Source organism: Buteo buteo, chromosome 12, assembly GCF_964188355.1.
Source record: "Buteo buteo chromosome 12, bButBut1.hap1.1, whole genome shotgun sequence".
NCBI classification, from domain to species: Eukaryota; Metazoa; Chordata; class Aves; order Accipitriformes; family Accipitridae; genus Buteo; species Buteo buteo.
In genome coordinates, this window is record NC_134182.1 from 42,997,929 (window position 1) to 43,015,686 (window position 17,758).

General features: G+C 46.8%; 1 protein-coding gene across 16 annotated transcripts in view; it reads right to left on the reverse strand.

The window, feature by feature from the left end:
• AAK1 (AP2 associated kinase 1) overlaps nucleotides 1-9,299 on the reverse strand; it is an 86,862-nt gene extending 77,563 nt beyond the window's left edge. For 6 of the 16 annotated variants that reach the window (XM_075043717.1, XM_075043720.1, XM_075043715.1 and 3 more), the window contains exons 1-2: nucleotides 9,044-9,295; nucleotides 8,600-8,935 (exon numbers count right to left, since the gene is read on the reverse strand). In XM_075043717.1, the coding sequence (XP_074899818.1) occupies nucleotides 8,600-8,762 (163 nt within the window). In that variant the 5' untranslated portion in view covers nucleotides 8,763-8,935; nucleotides 9,044-9,295. Of the gene's footprint in view, nucleotides 1-8,599; nucleotides 8,936-9,043 lie in introns of all 16 variants that reach the window. The other 10 variants (XR_012652564.1, XM_075043721.1, XM_075043722.1 and 7 more) reach the window with 4 other exon arrangements.
• Nucleotides 9,300-17,758: the final 8,459 nt, after the last annotated feature.

The following is a 17,758-nucleotide window of genomic DNA, read 5'->3' on the forward strand; positions in this document are numbered from 1 at the left end:
TACAAGGCTTCATCACTGCTTTCCTACATAGCCCTTATCAAATCGCTACATCTTCACGTGCTTCAGTTTCTCATTTGTAAAATAATTTGATAAGCCTTTCTTCCACCATCTGTTTGTCTACTTTGCAGAGAGCAGAAGGGGAACAACCACGCATAGAACCACAAGTTGTATGACACCTAGTACACAGGGGTCTTTGTGGTCGCTGAAGGGTAGCGACAGCACAACAGTTCAAACTACAACTGGTAATCAGGTATAGAAACAGAAGGGAAAACTCATATTCACACAGCTAAGTACATCTTCTAACTCAAAAGCAACAGGTAAAGACCAAAAGACAGGCTCTGACTTTCAGCAGAATTTTTCTTGCCAGAAATATTCACTCAAGTCACCCCAGGACAGTCTGACCCAAGTCTGTACTGCCCCTTCCCTTTCTCTCTGCCATACTGTCCCTCCTTCACCCTTTGCCACCCCACAATCCAAATATCAGTGCTCTGCAACGCACTTATTTCCTCACAAACATAATCAATAAAAAAAAAAAAGAACATAAGAACCAGCAGGATCTTACCAGTTGACAGCTGGGGCTGGCTTCTTGTGTCATCTTACATTTGCTGACTTGTGAAAGGACTGTAATGAATATGCAGCTACCAAAGAGCTTAAGTCAGAACACACTCAACATTGCAAGCAGCGCTTGCTGAAATTCCCAGGGAATACTCAGTGCACATCAGCTAGCAACCCCATCACCTGCTCCCAAACAGTCACGAGCATCCTGCTGACAATACCTGCACTGCAAGGGGGAAATAAGGCAGAGAGACATGGGATGAGTTTAGCAGGTACCTCTTCCGTAAGTCGCCTAACAGGACATTTGCAGAACTCTACTCAAAGCAACAGGGATCCTTCAAAGAGAAAACCTTTCCATTCCAGCCACTGAGCCATCCTAACGTATTTATCTCTGCTTAACTCCTGTCCTTACCTCAGCTCTCTCCCCAAAGAGACATGGCACTGCCTCTTCCCTCCAGCCAATGTACTCCTGCCTATTTGTGTTGAATCCCAGAGGGATGGTTATTCCGTGTTATACATCTACACACCATACGTATGCCTGCCTAACGAGAGGTGCTACTGTATCTGGGTAAAAAAAGAAAGGCAGGTGTGTCAGTGCACAAGTATATGCATGCACACAGGTGCTTTCACAGATCTTTCTCCCAACTTAAAGGATTATTTTCTTTAAGAATTTCACCGTATCTTTCATGCCACCAATCATTTGCATAGCCCCTGGTATTATACACTTCTTGCCAAAGGTCCTGAAGAGAGTTATTAGACCAGAGCCCAAGGATCAACAGCAGCCACAAATATCTTCATGTGAACGCACTGCAGTCATAAGGCAAGGATTTCCTATCGATCCAGCTCACTCCTCCAAAGCAGCAGCTAAACGCTGGAGAGAAGGTCTTTATTTCTGAAGCATTTCCCAAGTCAGAAGCAAGTAATCCTTCAGAGGCTCATGACAGGTAACTAAAGTATCACTGACTTAGCAGGTAGGTCATGCAGGCAAGGCACATAAAGCAATAGGACTGCACTTCTGTGCTCCTCTCACATCAGCCCTGATTATTTGTGTTCATTTTAAGTATTTTAAAACACTTTGAAAGTCTGTGTTTTATATCACACTCCTGCAGCATCTGAATAGCTTCCATGTATAATCCAAGACAGCAGTAACGTCACAAAAACAGGTAAACCACATGAAACCAAGGGTTCCTCTTGCTTGCTATGGTGCTTTGAATAGAAAGTGATGTTCAGGGAAAGACCACACGAACCACGCCACACCGTGCTTCTCATGAAGCATTCTGCACTTCTTTAAGAGACAAGCTCCAAGTTTATTTTACTGCTGTCATTAGAGTTGTGCACCAAAAGCATGTCAAGCTTGCAAGCATCATTTAGCTTACAGAAGTAAAGGAGATACAAGCTAAGATACCATCTGAATAACAGCTGTGCACTTACATAGTTTCAGAAGACCATGTATTTTACTATCACACCCTCAAGAACAGCATGCCAGACTGCTTTTTAAGTTCACACAGGCACATTTTGGGGTCACCTCCCTATTACAGCCCTACGAACACCAAATACAAAGTAAAACCAGCATGTTCCTAACAGTGAATGAATGAAGATCAGATCTACCTGTCCTCATCACAGCACCAGCCAACTTCCAGCTCAACTGCAGGGTGAATGTACGTGCACACATGCATCTTTGCTTGGGGAACTCGGCTGCTGATGGCTTTTTTTATTTTTCATCTATGAGATCACCCGTCACTGGTACGTAATTTGTTTCTGCAAAATCATGAAGCAAACCAGATGCTGTGAGTATCTTCTTCCAAAAAAGTCTTTAATCCAATTCTGTGACACATGGCCCGCAGTCCTGATGTCAGCATGGGTTCTGCCACAGAGCAAGCGTAAATTTATGCCCAAATCACATGTGCACCAAGAGCACACCCATTTAAAACACACAGAGGCAGCATTTGAGAAAAAACACAGACTGCAATTAAAGCACTCAATCTGGAAGGCCAGAGATCAATTCCTGACTTGGCCACACATACTCTGCATTGCTTCACCTTCATATCTCAGTATATTATTTCCCAGCAGCCCTAAAAGGAACGGAAGGACATCTTCGTAGGCAGTGCCAGGGCTCAGATACTCTGGCAACAGGGCAGTGAGAGCTCCTCACGTTAGAGGAGCTGCAGCAGCTCTCCTCTACTTTCATTCTACTGCATCATACTGTAGGCAGTTAACAATAACCTTCATTTCATTTAGTGGCAATTCCCGTACCTCCTACAAAAGGAGAAAAGGAAAGTTTCCATAATGATAAAAAGCCACAAATGAGAGAGAATTACCTGGCAACTGTGTTTCACTCAAGCCTTTCCAAATCTTTTCCTTGTGCTTGTAAATCACTGTCAGTATTATTCCTACATTCAAAAAAAGTACAGCAGCCAGTATCTGATTTAAGGAGGTATGTTTCCAATACAATACCACTACAAGGACATCCTGCGCTTCCCCCCCATCCAAGAAGGCAAGCATCCTTTCCTGGGAAACTTATTTATTCAGTTACCTCTCATTATCAGGGGAGAACTCCTCTGTAAACTGGGTTTGCTTATGGCATGTTTCTCCTCAGACACTTCCTGTCTCCTTCCACATGTGAAACACTAGTTAACACTCACTTAGTACAAATGAAGGCAAATTGGTTGTGACTTTCCAGAAAAGCAGCAGCAAGTCCTGCAGCTGGCAAGGTGCTGTTCCAACAGGCACAGCCTCAGTCTGCCCAAATCACTATTTTCACTGAAAAAAGTCACCTTCAGAGGAAACAGCTTCCAGTCTCAATGCAAGTGTGCAGCACCTAGTCAGTTCTGACCCCTTATTAGCCATGATTGATGCAGGTGGGCGAGCTTGGAAGACAGCAAGTGCTAAACCCAAAGGGGATTCCAGCTTGTCTTCAGCACATTTATAAGTTACCACCTGCTCTCTTCAACTGCTGACAAGCTCCTTTACAAAGGGGAGAAGGCCCATGACACAGTAACATTATGGTTGTTCCCTTAGATCCAAAACATCATTGCTGGTGTTGCAACCAGAGGTTAGTTACCTGTTCACACATAACTACTAGAACACTTCTGCAAGACCTGAGCTGGATAGTTAAACCCTGTATTTTCCTCAGCCAGAATCCCAAAACTAAGCTTTCTTATACTAAGTAACTGACAACTTCGTAAGCCTGTTGCAGGACTGCTTGAATTAGAAACTACTTTGTTTTAACATGGAAGGCTCTTTCCTAGGAAGATGACTGCAGAAAACTTTTCCTTTCATGACCGCACTGGACTAACACTGCCATTAAATATGCTTTTAGGTCATATAGCTGTTACGTAAGAAACTAGCCACCCCCATGTACAATCCCAGACTCATTCTCTGACATGTTGCGTAAAGCTTACAAGTGAGGCTAGATGACAAGAGTCTCTGGGCTATACAACTTCTTACACAGTTAAATCCACTAACACCTTCTTTTCCTTCCTGATTACATCTAGGGACATGGCACACACTCTGCCCCAGCAAAATCTGTGCTGCTAAAAGCACCAAAGCACTTGGGATACCTCAACATTTTCCAGATAACACTCACTTGGTATTCTTCACCAGTTTGCCTGGCTTGTACACTCAAAAAAACCAGACTACTAAAACAGAGAGGAGCCAATATCCTACCTAGCAGTGCAGAGCGCACTGTACATGCCCTGCCTCACAAGGTACACGGGAAAAGCAAGGGGGGGGGGGGGGAAATCACATGTCCCATTCAAAGAGGAGAAATAGTTTAACTCCTAATCCAAATGTCACTGGTCAGCTGATTACCAGCTGGCACTTGGCAGAAGCTAGAAGGCAATAACTAACAAAATACACTTCGAAGCGGTGTCTTGAACCCAACCACACTGGAATTGGGTTGAGGATCATGTAAATCTGCAAAATTTACCTCAGATGGGGTTTGTTTTAATGTGAAGTTATTTCAGAAGAAGCTCACGTGTAAGTTTAGGGACTTCAGGTTATGGTGCTGCACACTCTAGGGAAAGAAAGCGCTGAGGGTAAGCCAGGCAGGGGTCGGCAGAAGTCCTCTGCAATTAGCCCAGCCACACATTTAGGCAGCTCAGGGGACCACCTTCCCCCACTGGGCACAGGTTGTGCATTCACAGCCTTACCAAGCTCTTCATGCATGCGTTGGCCTGCAGGTCTGCTAAAGAAAATCACGATGAAACCTTCCTGCAACTTCCGTCTTTTCAAAATGGAGTAAAAAACATAGCTGGCCAATTTAAGCTGATTTTGCATTGGTTTATAATGTCTACCATTAAATAGTTTGAAATATACATTAGCTAGCAGCACACACAGAGGCATGTATCTGAAAAAAATTTCAATGAAATATCTGACAATTATTAAACCTGAATCCCCCAACTTACACATTTTAAGGCGAAAAGACTACAAGTAGCACCTTCAGAAAAATACTACTAATGGAAAAAGTACCTGAAGAAAAAGACCTGAAGAAACACAGCCTGTATCTTTTGCTAGAAATAGACCAAGACAAGCAAAATCCTAGCTCAAACATGCACCCCATCAACACTGATGTACCTTGGATCAATTCAGCACTCTCTTACAATATTGCAAGTACACAGAGTAACACAAAACATAGCCCCCTGAAAACTGGACACTGGGGCAATCCCCACCTTGTCAGTTTTAGCTCAGAGGAGCACATGTGGCTTGTAGTACTTTGCCACACTGGCACATCCCACAAACTCCTTAGCAAATTTCTGCTTCCTGGCAACATCCTTCTCAATGTTTCTGCTGCTCTGGTCCTCATCAGAGGGACACTGTCCTTCTTATAGCTCCAGCGTGAGGTTTTGGGGTGGGGTTTTTTGTTTTGTTTTTTTTTTCCCTACACACAGGCAGAAACAAAAAGCAGCATCCAATCTGATCACACCGTTTTGGTTTCTTTCCATAAACAAAACAGTAAGATAGTAGCCTGACTCACCCACACACTCAAACGCCTCCTGGGCATTCACCTCAGCTCCCGGAAACACCAGTCACCTTAAAGTCAGTAATGACCCCCACTCAGCCCATACTGGAACACTACAATGATGCCACCGACTTTAACCCTGGCCTTGCAGAACTCCAAGGCCAGCAGTGCTGACCTCCCACAGCAGTTAATCCTCATGCAAACTTTGCGGGGAATTTTTCAAGAGATTATTCGTGCTATTATATGGATTAGAGCAAGATGACTACAAAGACCCAACTAAGAATCAATCACCTATTGCCATATACTGTTTGGGAAGAAAAAAACAAAACAAAAAACCCACCTGATTCACTGGTATTATAACACCATGGACAAACAACCATTTAAGTTCCTTCTATATTATTCCCATCTACTTCCTTCCTAAAGGAAGACATGTTCCTCTTCACCCAGGAAAGCAAGTATCCAGACACAACTATTTTTAAGGGGGTGGAGGGCGTACCTAACCGCAGCAGATATTTTGGGGGATCTACGCAAGAGACTGTGAGCACGTGGAGACATCTGCCATCCGGCATACTTCACAGAGCCTGCATTAAGGACTCCCATCCTGGGCCAGGGAGCAGTCATCTTCAGCAGGGTTGCTCAGCAGAATTGAGAGTGACCAGTCACGGCTTTGACAAACAGAGGTAAATCCCAACACTTTAATTCAAAAACTTCTGCTTCAACCAGTTCCTCAGGCTTGCAACTCAAGTATCCCCCACACCATCCATCATCATTTCAGAGACTCTTTCTTTTAAACCACTCTCACATCTCCTTTATTTTTCTAGGCTTCACATGCTGCACCAAAACACAGGCCTCTCCTCTCCCTTCTAAAGCAACGGGGACGAGAGTTGTTTCTTTCCCAGACAGGATACTCCTCCTCCTCCTACAAAGCGCTTCCCAGGGGACTTTTCCTTTTAGCAGAAATAGCCAAGACTTCACAAGTTGCCTTTTCAACACTGCTGAACCACCAAAATTCACTGCAGATACAAAAAAGTTTTCCAGCTGAAGACTCAGATGTCAGTAGTGCAGGGACCAGGTTGCTAGAGAGCTCCCCAGGTTTCCAGTCAAGTCAGTGCAAAAATGCTGTTTACCAGCACTTGGGGAGTACACACAGCTACACCAAAAGGCCACAGGTATGCAAAGCTACAGTGCTTCTGACCCACATTGACACCCCAGATGACCGACCCTTCCTATAAAAGAAATGGCATTTTTCAACCCTCTGTTCCCCTCAAAAGGCGACAACCTGCAAACCTACAAGCCACCTTGCCCTTGTCCCTTTGGAGACTTCACTCACCACGCAGAGGGATTTCGGACTGCCCACACCAGGAGATTAACTGCAAGGAAAACACCTGCATAGCACATTTCACCAAAAGAACTTCCTTTGCCTTATAGCGTGGGCAGGAAGAGAACACAGCACCCATTTTACAGGCCTCCTGCACCTCACTTGGCCTGTGCGTGCCGATCTAAGAGTTGTAGCCAACCCTAGGCAATGCTCCATCCCAGAGGCCAGCCAAGAAACCAGGAGTCACCGGCAAAAGCCCCCACAAGCAGCAGATCCTCCAGGACAGCAAGGTGCGAAGGGGAAGCACTTCTGCACAATCTGTGCTACCACCTCCCACCTTTGGTCGCTGCAGCTTAGGCCTGCCAAGCAGGAGAGAGCCCAGTGACACACAGGCTCACTTCCTGGTGCTGTCAGCACCGGGGCAGAACCTGCCAACAGATTATTCATCAGCAAAAAAAGCCTCTGTTTTCCCATGTTACCAGGATGAGGCCAACCTGCATTAAAAAAAGACTGTGACAGCTTCTCACGTTTAGTTCATACAGTTCCTAAGCTTCTAGGGCCAAAAGGGCCTCGGAAATATCAGCCAAGGCAAACCTATATTGCAAATTTCAAGTCAGGAAAAAAAAATCACTATAGTGACTAGCTGAAGGACTGTTTTCGGTGTTCCTCTCAGCTCAGCATGCAGCAGAACATATCAGAAACTATGTCTGAAAGATGGTCACAGATCTGTTTTCTTGTACACTGTGGTGACTTTTTACAAACCTGAATGCACACAGCGTACAGAGTCCCTTTGCCATTTTAGGGTTCTTTCTGTAGAAGCCAACACAGGTCCTCCCACTCGGCTTTCATACAGCAGCTACCCTCTCCTTCGCAATTACAAGATCAAAACAAAACACTGTTTTGACTGAAATTGCAAAGGACACTGCAAAGGAGAGGGACCAGGAGCAGGTCTAAGGAGGCCAACACCTCTCTGAAGGTCGAGGGTAAGGTTACCAGCCAGAGCCATTCATAAGGTTCCTTATAGCCCAAACAAATGAAATGTAAAATGATAGTTAAAGCAGCAGTACTGGTTACAATTAAAAAAAATACCACCAGCAGCTTGCTGCACTGCAAGGACTGTACACGTAAAGAGTTTTATAATCTCTACTGTTCATTTTTAGTTCTTTTAACTCTTTTATTTTGAAAAAATGCAATTGGGATTACTGCTTCCCTTGCAAAGCCAGAAATCCCTCATCCCAGATCACAGCTTGCTCTACTCAGGCTACCTATGTGCATGACATATCTACAAGGAGTTTATTCCAGCGTTTTATTCCTCTCTGCTTAGTGCAGGAAAGGAGGCAACCAGCTGAAGAAAGTTAAGAGTGAAGGCCACTGCCTTCTTTATTTACAGCACCTTGCTCTGCAGCCAAACATTTGACAATTTTGGTTTTGTTTTACTTTTTTTAAAATTCCCAGTTTAGGGAAGGTGGGAAACAATTACCTTTTGAAATCCCGTCAATTTGTAAAACCTTTAAAAAAAAAGCCACCAAACCCAAACCAAATCCAGCAAACCTACACTACCTTTACACACGGGAAGACCAGAAATGTCAGCTTGCAGATGCCACCGGACTGCAAGTCCGTCAAGGACAATGAAATATTGGGGGAGCTAGGGATAGAGGGGGAGGGCAGGGGAAAGGCCAAAGCCTCCCTTTCCAGTTTTGTGAGGGAAAGGGGGAGGAAAAGAAGCAAAGGCAGAGCGCTCCGCAAAAGGGACTGGGGGGTCTTACCTTCCGCCAGCACCTCGTCCACCGTCACCTGGTACCGGCCGATGCTGAACACCCTGCCGATGTACCCGCTGCCCGGGCCACCGCTGCCACCGCCACCGCCGCTGGTGCCCGATCCGGGGCCAGAGCCACCCTGCTCCCGACGCGAGTCGAAAAACTTCTTCATTTCTCAGGAGACAGCAGCTGCCTGGTTCTGGGGGCGACGCTATTTTTAAGGTCCCGAGCCCCTCTCCTTGTTCCTCCTGCAGCCCGGCCGAGGCCGGCGAGGGGGGGACCCGGGGCCGCTCGCCTTGTGGGGGCCAAGCAGAGCAGGCGCGCTGTCCTCCGGGGGATTCACACCTGCAAAACCACAGGGGAGGGGAAAGGCGGTTACCCCCACGGCACGGCCTGGGCCACCGCAGCCCCCTCAGGGGAAGCCCTGACTGACAAGGGCCCCCCGCCCGGTACCTCTCTGCGGGCGGGGGGTGCCTCCATGCACCCCGCAGAGGCGCCCAGGGCCGGCCGGCCTGCCTGCCGCAGCCCCTCCGGCTGCCCCGCGGCGGGTCACGGCGGAGACCGCCTGCCGGCAGGGCTCGGGACCCGCATCGCTGCCTGGCGGAGCTCCCGGCGGCCACCGAGCCCGTCAGGGACCGACCCCGCCGCCGCTGCCGCCGCCCCCCGCCGGCCCCATCCGACCAGGAAATGGGCTGTCACAGGAAGTCCCGGCTGCCGGCGGGAGCACCGCCTCCGCCAGCACGGAGGGCTCGGCTCGGCCCCCGCCCCCCCCGGGATGGCCCCCGGCCCCCCCCACCGGCGGAACAACCCGGGAGGGCGGCCGGTCACCCCGCAGCGCGGCGGAGGGGCGAATGCCCTTTTGCGGGACGGGGGACGGAGGGGGGTAGGCGGAATGGCGGCAGCCGGCTCCGCCGCGCAGCACCCTGGGAGCGGTAGTTCCCAGTCGCCGAGCGGTAGCGATAGCGGGGGGGGGGGGGGGGCCGCGCCGCCGCGGCGGGGACTACAACTCCCGGCATGCAGCGCGGCTCCGCCAAGGCGGGAGGGGGGGAGGCGAGGAGGGGGCGCGGGCGGGGGGCGACGTTTTGGCGGGCCCGTGAGGGGGCTGAGGAGGGGCACCCTGAGGCGGAGGTTGCCCTCAGCCCGGCCGGCGGAGATGGGGTCCTCGGCGGGTCGAGGGAGAGCGGAGGGTGCCCGGGGGCCATTTCTTCCCCCCGCCGAGAGGGATGGGCGCAGAAATCCTGTCAGCGTGGAGCCGCGGCCCGCGCTGGCGCCTCGTGACGGCTATTTGCGTTTATTTTCGAAATAGTGCGCTTAAACTTGATATTTTCGTGTCGTAATAATAAAAGCCGCCTGTTGTAACATCTTGGGTTTGACCTGAAGTACAAGGCTTGTCTTCACGCAGGCCCTGCTAGCGCCCAGTTCGAGAGCCTCAAAACTAAAAATAAACTGGAGATATCCCCAGCCCTCAAAACTCGTTGAGTGCTTCAAACCTAGCAGCTGGCTTTGTAAAGCCTGTACCTTAGATTTACTGTTAAATTACATCTTTCTCCTCCTCCCCACCGCAGTCCCTCACGCGGCTTGCAGCGAGATGCTCGTAAGCAGCGGCGCGACTCATCCGAAGAGCCCAAAGCCCTTGGGTCAGGCTTCGGAGAGGTTTAGTTTAGGTTGAATCTCGTTAATTTCCTTTAGATGCACTTTGGGTTCTTGTCAGCCTTTTTTCTCAGAAATAGGGAGATTTTTCCAGCCTACGGTATCCGCAGCAGCTGGCTCCTTTCCTTTCCACATGCGTTCACAGGGAAGGCCAGAGCTGGGATTTCAAACAGCAGAGGGAAACATTAAAATGGCAAAAATTGGTTTTCCCAGCCTGTGACCCAGAATACAAAACCCCGAGGAGCGTGTGGCTGCCAGAGGAATGCCTCCATGACAGCAGCGCTCTCTTTCCTCCCCTCTGACTGGGGCAGAAGAGGAAACCAGAGCACGCTCGCTTTTTCCCAATGACTATTATTTCCTGTATTATGGTAATAACTACAGCCATCCTGCTGACAAGCTCCTGTCCCAAGTGGTTAGGCTAGGCAGGCCCTGGTTACTGTGGGATGGCAAAAATGCTTTCCCTTTGCACAGCCCTTTTTCTTTTTCCTGCATCACTTTTGGGCATGGGCTTCCAGCAATGCCAACAAGACTGGATCAGCATGTTGTAAACAGACCTAATTGTCCGTCCGTCCGTCCCCCCCCCCATGTTTGAAGACTTTTAAGATGCATATGGCTCTCAGAATAGGCAAGTAAAATTGCTGGTGATAATATTTCACATGTAGGGTATACTGATCTAAAAGTGCATCCCTGTACAGTTGCTTTTCTGCTGCATTACAATTAATACTATGCCTCTTCCATCATCCTTGTTCTTAGGAGTTCTTGTAAGTAATAAGGGTCTACAAGCCCACCCTGCAGACCTCAAAGTCCTCCTTGACCACCCTCATTCACCCATAATTTGTAGGGTGCTGCAGAGTGGCTCCTATCTGCACCTCATTTCCAAGTGTCATGTACAAGACACCCTAAGTCCACACAGCCGGAACTGCAGTCATTTCAGCCAGACAGCTAACACAAGTGTGAAAGCAGTCCCTTTTCATTTGACAGGCTTTAATCTTCATTAAACCTTGCTCGGCTGTGGTTTGGGGCTATATGATGGGTTGCCAGTGGTCAATAAAGAAGGTTCACTTGCCCTTCAGATTAAATATGAACGGGGTAAAGTCTCAGTTGCTTCTATCCATTTTTTATTTTTTAATTACTCTAATGGGTGAAGGATCCCCAGGCTTCTATTAAGACTGAAGTAAAACACTGAGTGCAAAAAGAGAGTCCAATAATCAGTGATTTCTGGGGACTCTGCAGAACTGAACAATTTCCAAGGAAATTGGGCATCTCTGTACAGTACAGGGAAATGACTCATTTCCAACTAAAGAAGATAAAGCTTACTGCCGTGCAGAGAGCTTGCAGATGCACTGCTGAACATCCTAACTAGGCACTGAGAGGTACTTTTTTTAAATGTACCTGGGAGTGCTGAGGTATAACGCAGGCGAGTGTCACACCCACGTACAACTATAGGGCCCTGATGTTCTGGCCACAGGCACACAAACTCTGTCAGTGACCATTTCGGGGAGCAAAAGCACAGCAGAAGCCGATCCTTGGTTGCAGACGCTGGTGATATTCTTTATTCCAGAAGGCACGAGGCTCGGCTGCACTGCTGCAATCCCAGTGACCTTCATAGGGATCAGAGAGAACTGAGCCTGAAAGCTTTAAGTGAAAAAGCTAATCAGTGATTGCCAGCAGAGACATTGTCTAGTACTTCTCCTGTGTTAGCCTGGAGCAACTCCAGGGTGCTCACAGATTTGTCCCACTGCAGAGAGAAACTTCAGTCTGACTAATACTGTCAAGCCTAAACACCAAATTTTAGCTGTTAAAATCCCATGACGCTAGGTTTAAAATATTCGATGATGATGTGGTCAGCAGAGCTGTTTGCCTGCATATTGTCTCCCGGATCCCTGGTTCCCCTATACTGCTAAGAAAATGCATTCAAATCCCCAGGAAGAAGCACATTAATACAGCTGCATCCCTCTTGATCAAACTTTCCAGACAGCTCAGCATTTTCTAAATAAAAACATACGTTTGGAAAGGTTTCAGGCAAGTAACCTAAAAGCGAGGGCACACTGACCTCTTCTGGACATTTCCAGAAGTGGCAACAAGGTAGAAAAGAGCCTGCACAGCTTTCTGTGCTTGGTTATACGTAACTATCCAGGGGCGACAAAGTAATGGTCATATTTTCCTGTATTCAGTGCGTAATAGTTAAGTCTTCTCCAGTTATTTTTATCTTGATAAGGATGTTCCCTTAACCACACACATTTACTGCAAAAATTTCTGTCAAGCTTCTCACCAGCTGAAGAGCATTAGAGCTACTATTCTATCCATCTCTATTTCTGCCCATTTCTTTCTGGAATCCAAGGATTTCTTTTAAGTGCATAGCAGTGGCCCACAAACACTACTAGCATGACCAGAAAAGCCATCACTTTTCTTTACCACCCCCAAGAAAAGGTCAACTCTCAAGCATACTATCATGTAGCTAATTTGCCTAGGTTCAGAGTTCTGCAGAGGAGCAAAAAGACTCCAGAACTCCTATCTGTATTTTACCTGTTTAAAAACTAAAAGTTTCCACCTCTTATGTGCTCCTGTTTGCCCTTGTAAGACGTACTCACTAGCTCCAGCAATAGCAATCCTTTCTACAGCTAGAAGCCAACACCTTCCATCAATAGTAATGGCACTCAGGGCCTATATATATATAGTGGGCAGACATGGAAATAGTTGAGCTGATTGAGATCTGTAGGCTCATGCATGTTTGATGCAATACTATGCATAGCCTGGATTGATACTGCGTACATCAGAAGGATTGACCACCAAGTCAAAAAGAGCCACGTTTCTCAAGGAGCATGACTTTGCACTACAAATACATGCTGTTGTTTAAAGCAGGTATTGTTACATTAAGAGAAATTTGCAGATTGGGTTCTCACTGAGAAGGGATTTATCAGCTGTGTTTCAAGTGCCGGGGTCCTGAGTGTACCCTCAGGGTTTCCTTGCCACAAGAAGTCTCACCTGGACCTCTAGCCAGCCCCCTTTGCTCATCGACTGTGACTTCCATTTAAGCACAGGCCCAGGAGACTCGGCCTTTCTTTGAGGCAATTGTAGGATAGTCCTGGCTGTAGTTCTGTCTTTTGACTTTGCTGGGTAAGCTCTGGACTTGTGAGTAGTGGTGTTTCTTAGTGTTTCTAACTTGGTTTCCTGGGTAGGCTGTGCACTTGCTGCCTTTCTTTGCCTCATCATCACTGGGTGGTTGATGAAGTTGGTTGCTGCCCGACTGTCTTTAGGCATAGTAGGACTGGGTCCTATTTGCAGGCTTATCCACAGTGCTATCAGCATCCTTTGCTCCTAGCTTGTTTTCGCTTGTGCAGCAGCTCCGCTCGTGTTGCTTTTTAGCACTAGATACATTATGTTAAGATGCTTAACGCGTTCCCCCCACTCCAAGCACTACATCAGCCAGTGAGTTTCTATCATATTTCCATGAAAGAACAAATACCTCTGTGCCTTAGAAGTCCCCCTTAGCTGGGCAGTCATAGCTCTGTTTCCAATCCATCTGTAATTATAGCCAAATTACACAGCAGCTAAGTAAGATAAAGCTAGATAGAGGCAGATATTAATTAAGAAGAAAAAAATGAAAGCTACTCATTTCCTCTTCAGAACTATATGTATGCTAATTGAAGTAAACATTCATTAAGCCCATTAAATGAAATTTAGTTTTGATAATGCATTTAAGGCTGCTGGAAGCAATGGTATAGCAGTTCATAGCCTGCAGCTTTGGGGAAGGAAGGTTTAGGTTGTACCACAAATGATATGTAGCTTCCACAAGGGCATTGGAAGTTCCCCTGACTATCTCTCCATGGAGCTGGCAAATGCCCTAACGCCTGGGGATTAAATTATATTAATTAGTCTTGATAGTGGGGGGTTGCTCAAGACAAAGTTATTATATTTGTACAAACTGAATGCAATTATAGTGCTCTAGCCCATCTCTTGTCCTTAATGTAAATGGGTTATACCATGACGAGCATTGTAATTCTGACTGCCACGTGTCCACACTAGGTGATGTCTTCCCAGCAAGTAATGGGAATGGCTTATCAAGGCCAGGCCAGCCTAGATCACCTGAAGACTCCTGTGTGTCTTCTGCCACAGCCTGCATCTTAAGCTCTGCTGGGGACGTTAAAGCAGACCTGTTTTCCCCAGTTCAGTTTAAACAGTGGAAGATGAGACAACACAACTAGGATCAAGAGCAAGCGACAACTTGTATGACTGCAAAGGGCTCTTTTGAAGGTAAAAGCGTCACCCCACAAGTACCTAACCATCTTCACAACCCCACTATAGAGGTGCTTGCTGACTCCAGTCCCCCTTTGGATGGCATTCATTAACACAGGCAGACGACGAAGCTGTCAACCAACCAATGACCCAGGACTGTTTGCCTTCCCTGCTGTTTATAGCTTTAATTAATAAAGAAAACAGTAGACTGGGCTCATGGCCAAGTGCAGCCTTAAGTTTCTCTGTAAGAGAAAGGCAGAGTGTGTGGGTATTTCTGAGACAGTGTCAACACAGCATATGCTGTGGGACAGCAGCGTGGAAAGCACTGAGTGCAGTAGCACCCAAGACACTGTTATAGTTGTCACTGTTATAAATTGTAATAGCATCCAGGATATCCTTTTATGTGCCTGCCTGTAGAACATGCAAGGATCCCTGTATTAAAAATCTTGTAATTGAAGCACACTTGAAATGGGGACTTTGACTTCTGGCTTTTTCACACAGCTGCTCGTTGCTGTCTCCCCTTATAGCTTATTTTCTAAGGCGTGTAGACCACCATGTCTAAGCAGTGTGTTGTTTTAAAGGCACTTTAGGTTAGAGGGATTTTCTCAAATCAGTCCTGCTTCCCTGTTCCTTCTTGGCCTTATGTGACATGTATGTTTATGTAATCAACCCAGGTCTATCCAGGGAGCCCTTGACTTGCATAGCAGTACTGGTATGCTGTGCTCAGGGCTTTGTAAAGTCCTGTCTGAATTGCTAGGAGGTGGAATGCTGCACATTCCCCTGGTAATACTGACTCTGTAAAAACAGTGTTTCCAGTGGTTATGGTAAGTAATGAAGAGCTAAGAACACTTCCATTTCTTACGTGAATTGGAATAGTTCAGTCTTCCCACCTCAAATAAACACCGCTTACCTATTTCTGGGAGCGTGTCACCTTCCTTCCTCTCTTTGTGTTAAGAGGGCTTCGCCCAAATAATAGAACGAAAGCTTCAGGCTGGCTCTTCCTAGGGTCTTCCCAAAGCACCACTGTTTGTACACCAAGGATACCTCTGACTTGTGGAAATGGATGTTTCATCTTACACAGTGCTGAACTGGAGGTCAGGAGACATCCTTGCTCTAAGTGTCAAACGTACCCCTACATCTCTGCAGTGAGTCCTAATATCTGCAGTTAACTTTGTGATTAATCTGATATTAATATGCAGAATGTAAGAATTCTTCACCCTCTTACAAGCAAACGAAAATCAGTGCTTTAGAAAAGCAAGCACTAGTTTCCAGCCTCCACCCTAACCTCAGCTACCCGCTGCTATGGAGACAGTAGTCTAACTGAGCTACTGCATTCCAACACAGCTCCACAGCACTTGTGCAACAGTTGAATAACCCCATTTTCAGGGGCTGCGGATTGCAAACTGCTGGTGCTCAGGTAAAAAAATGAGCATTCCCTTATGAACTTCCTAAAAACACCTGCATAATCCCCAAAGGCCCAAATTCTGGCCCCCACTTAAATCTGTAGGAGATTGGCTAATGGCTTCGTTAGTGCCAGGATTTGGACCTCAGTGAATGAGGTGATGCTGTTTCTCTGGAGCTAAAGGCACGTACCTACTAATCAAATGGCACACTGAAATCTCTCCTTCCAGCACCAGGCTCCTCTACTCTTTGAGGTGCAAATTTAAAAGGCTAGGTCCTTGGGGCAAAAACACAAATGCTGCCATTTTCCTAGAGGTTCAGCTCTGTTCTCATTGTGGGACCTAGAATAAATACATCCTTCCTAACAGGCTGGCTGCTTAAGCTCAATTTATTTACTTAATGCACACTGCCCTGTCTTTCTGTGACCTTTAATTTTTATTATATCTTTTGTAGATGGAGTGGGATGGAGTGGGAATACAGAGCAGGTATGCAACTGAGTAAAGTCTGGGGTTTTGGAGAGCTTTATAACAAGGGGGTTTAAAATCATCAACAGGACAAACAGGAAATACCAGTGAAAAGAAAAGCAATGTGCTTTGTCACTTACTACACTGATAGGAACTGTGGGCTTGTCCATTACTGTCCCTCTTTTGATGTGAAGACAGGAAAGCTATGCTAGACAGTGCTTCAGGCTGGAGATATTTAAGGAAAGCCATAGCCTTTCCATCTTTTAACAAGTGAAGACAAGATGCTGAAGGCTGAGCAGACCCTAGACGAAGGGCTCCTGGAGAGACAAAGCTTTGTCTCCTGAACCTTATATAGGAAATTTCTCCTACAGCAACAACCCCTCACTTTCCTGAAGGGAGCAGCTCCTGTCGCAAGGTACAACAGGCTGCAGACAACCATTGCCCTAAATCCCCTGTCCTTCCATCCACCTTCCAGAGCAGCTTGGCTAACTCTCAGCATGGTCAGAAGCTTTTGTACTTTGTATTTTTTTTTCCTTTCTGGTCCAAATAATGGTGATTGTCTGAATCGGATGGCTATGGAGCAAGCATCCATAACCAGCCAATATTATAGGGAACTCAGCTGTGTGTTGGGTCAGGATCTGGCTTCCGAACGCACTACACTTACGTGAGTAATTCTGGATGGCCAAAAACATCCACACAAACACTTTTCGTCTTCAAGTATTCCTCCCTACTTGGAGCCTCTCCCAGGGAGAAAGAAAAGGTTAAATTATGCAAATCATGAATGGCAGGGTTGGTGCAATATTTAAAGGATAAATAACTTCCAAAGAAGATGAATACCTTATGGTCTTAAATAATTACTGTTCCATATACGATTGACTGCAGTGTCAGAGCCACCCAGTCCTTGGGGTTGAAGAGGCTGGAAAGTAAACAGAAGAATGAAGCTTTTGAAAATACACAAGCTAAAAAAAAATTAAGAGGCAACATAAGATGGAGGAACACAGCAGTTCTCCTGCTGGTAGATTAAAATGAGAGGATATAGGCCCAGAGCAGGAGACAGCTGACGTGAAAGGAAGGGATGAGAATGGAAACTTTAACAGATGTAGGAAAGAGAAGAGTTTCTCCTTAGTGACTGTTGATAATAGGCACTAGTCCACACAGAATCCTGGTTGGGGTAAAGTGCCAGATTTTGCAAGGAAAGCGACTCTGCAATGGAAAAGGAGAGTGCGGCTTGAACCTTGTTTTTCTGTTACCCTCTGTTCAAAGTCCCCCTGCATCAGCAGAGACTGAGTAGATGCTGGCTGGCTGGCTGGCCTCTGAGGGGTTGTTTTTGGGAGACTGAGCTGCCGTGGGAGCTATAATAAGCCATCTGCACAGACATGCTCACTGGAGCACAGCTTGCATTCATCCGAGCTGCTAA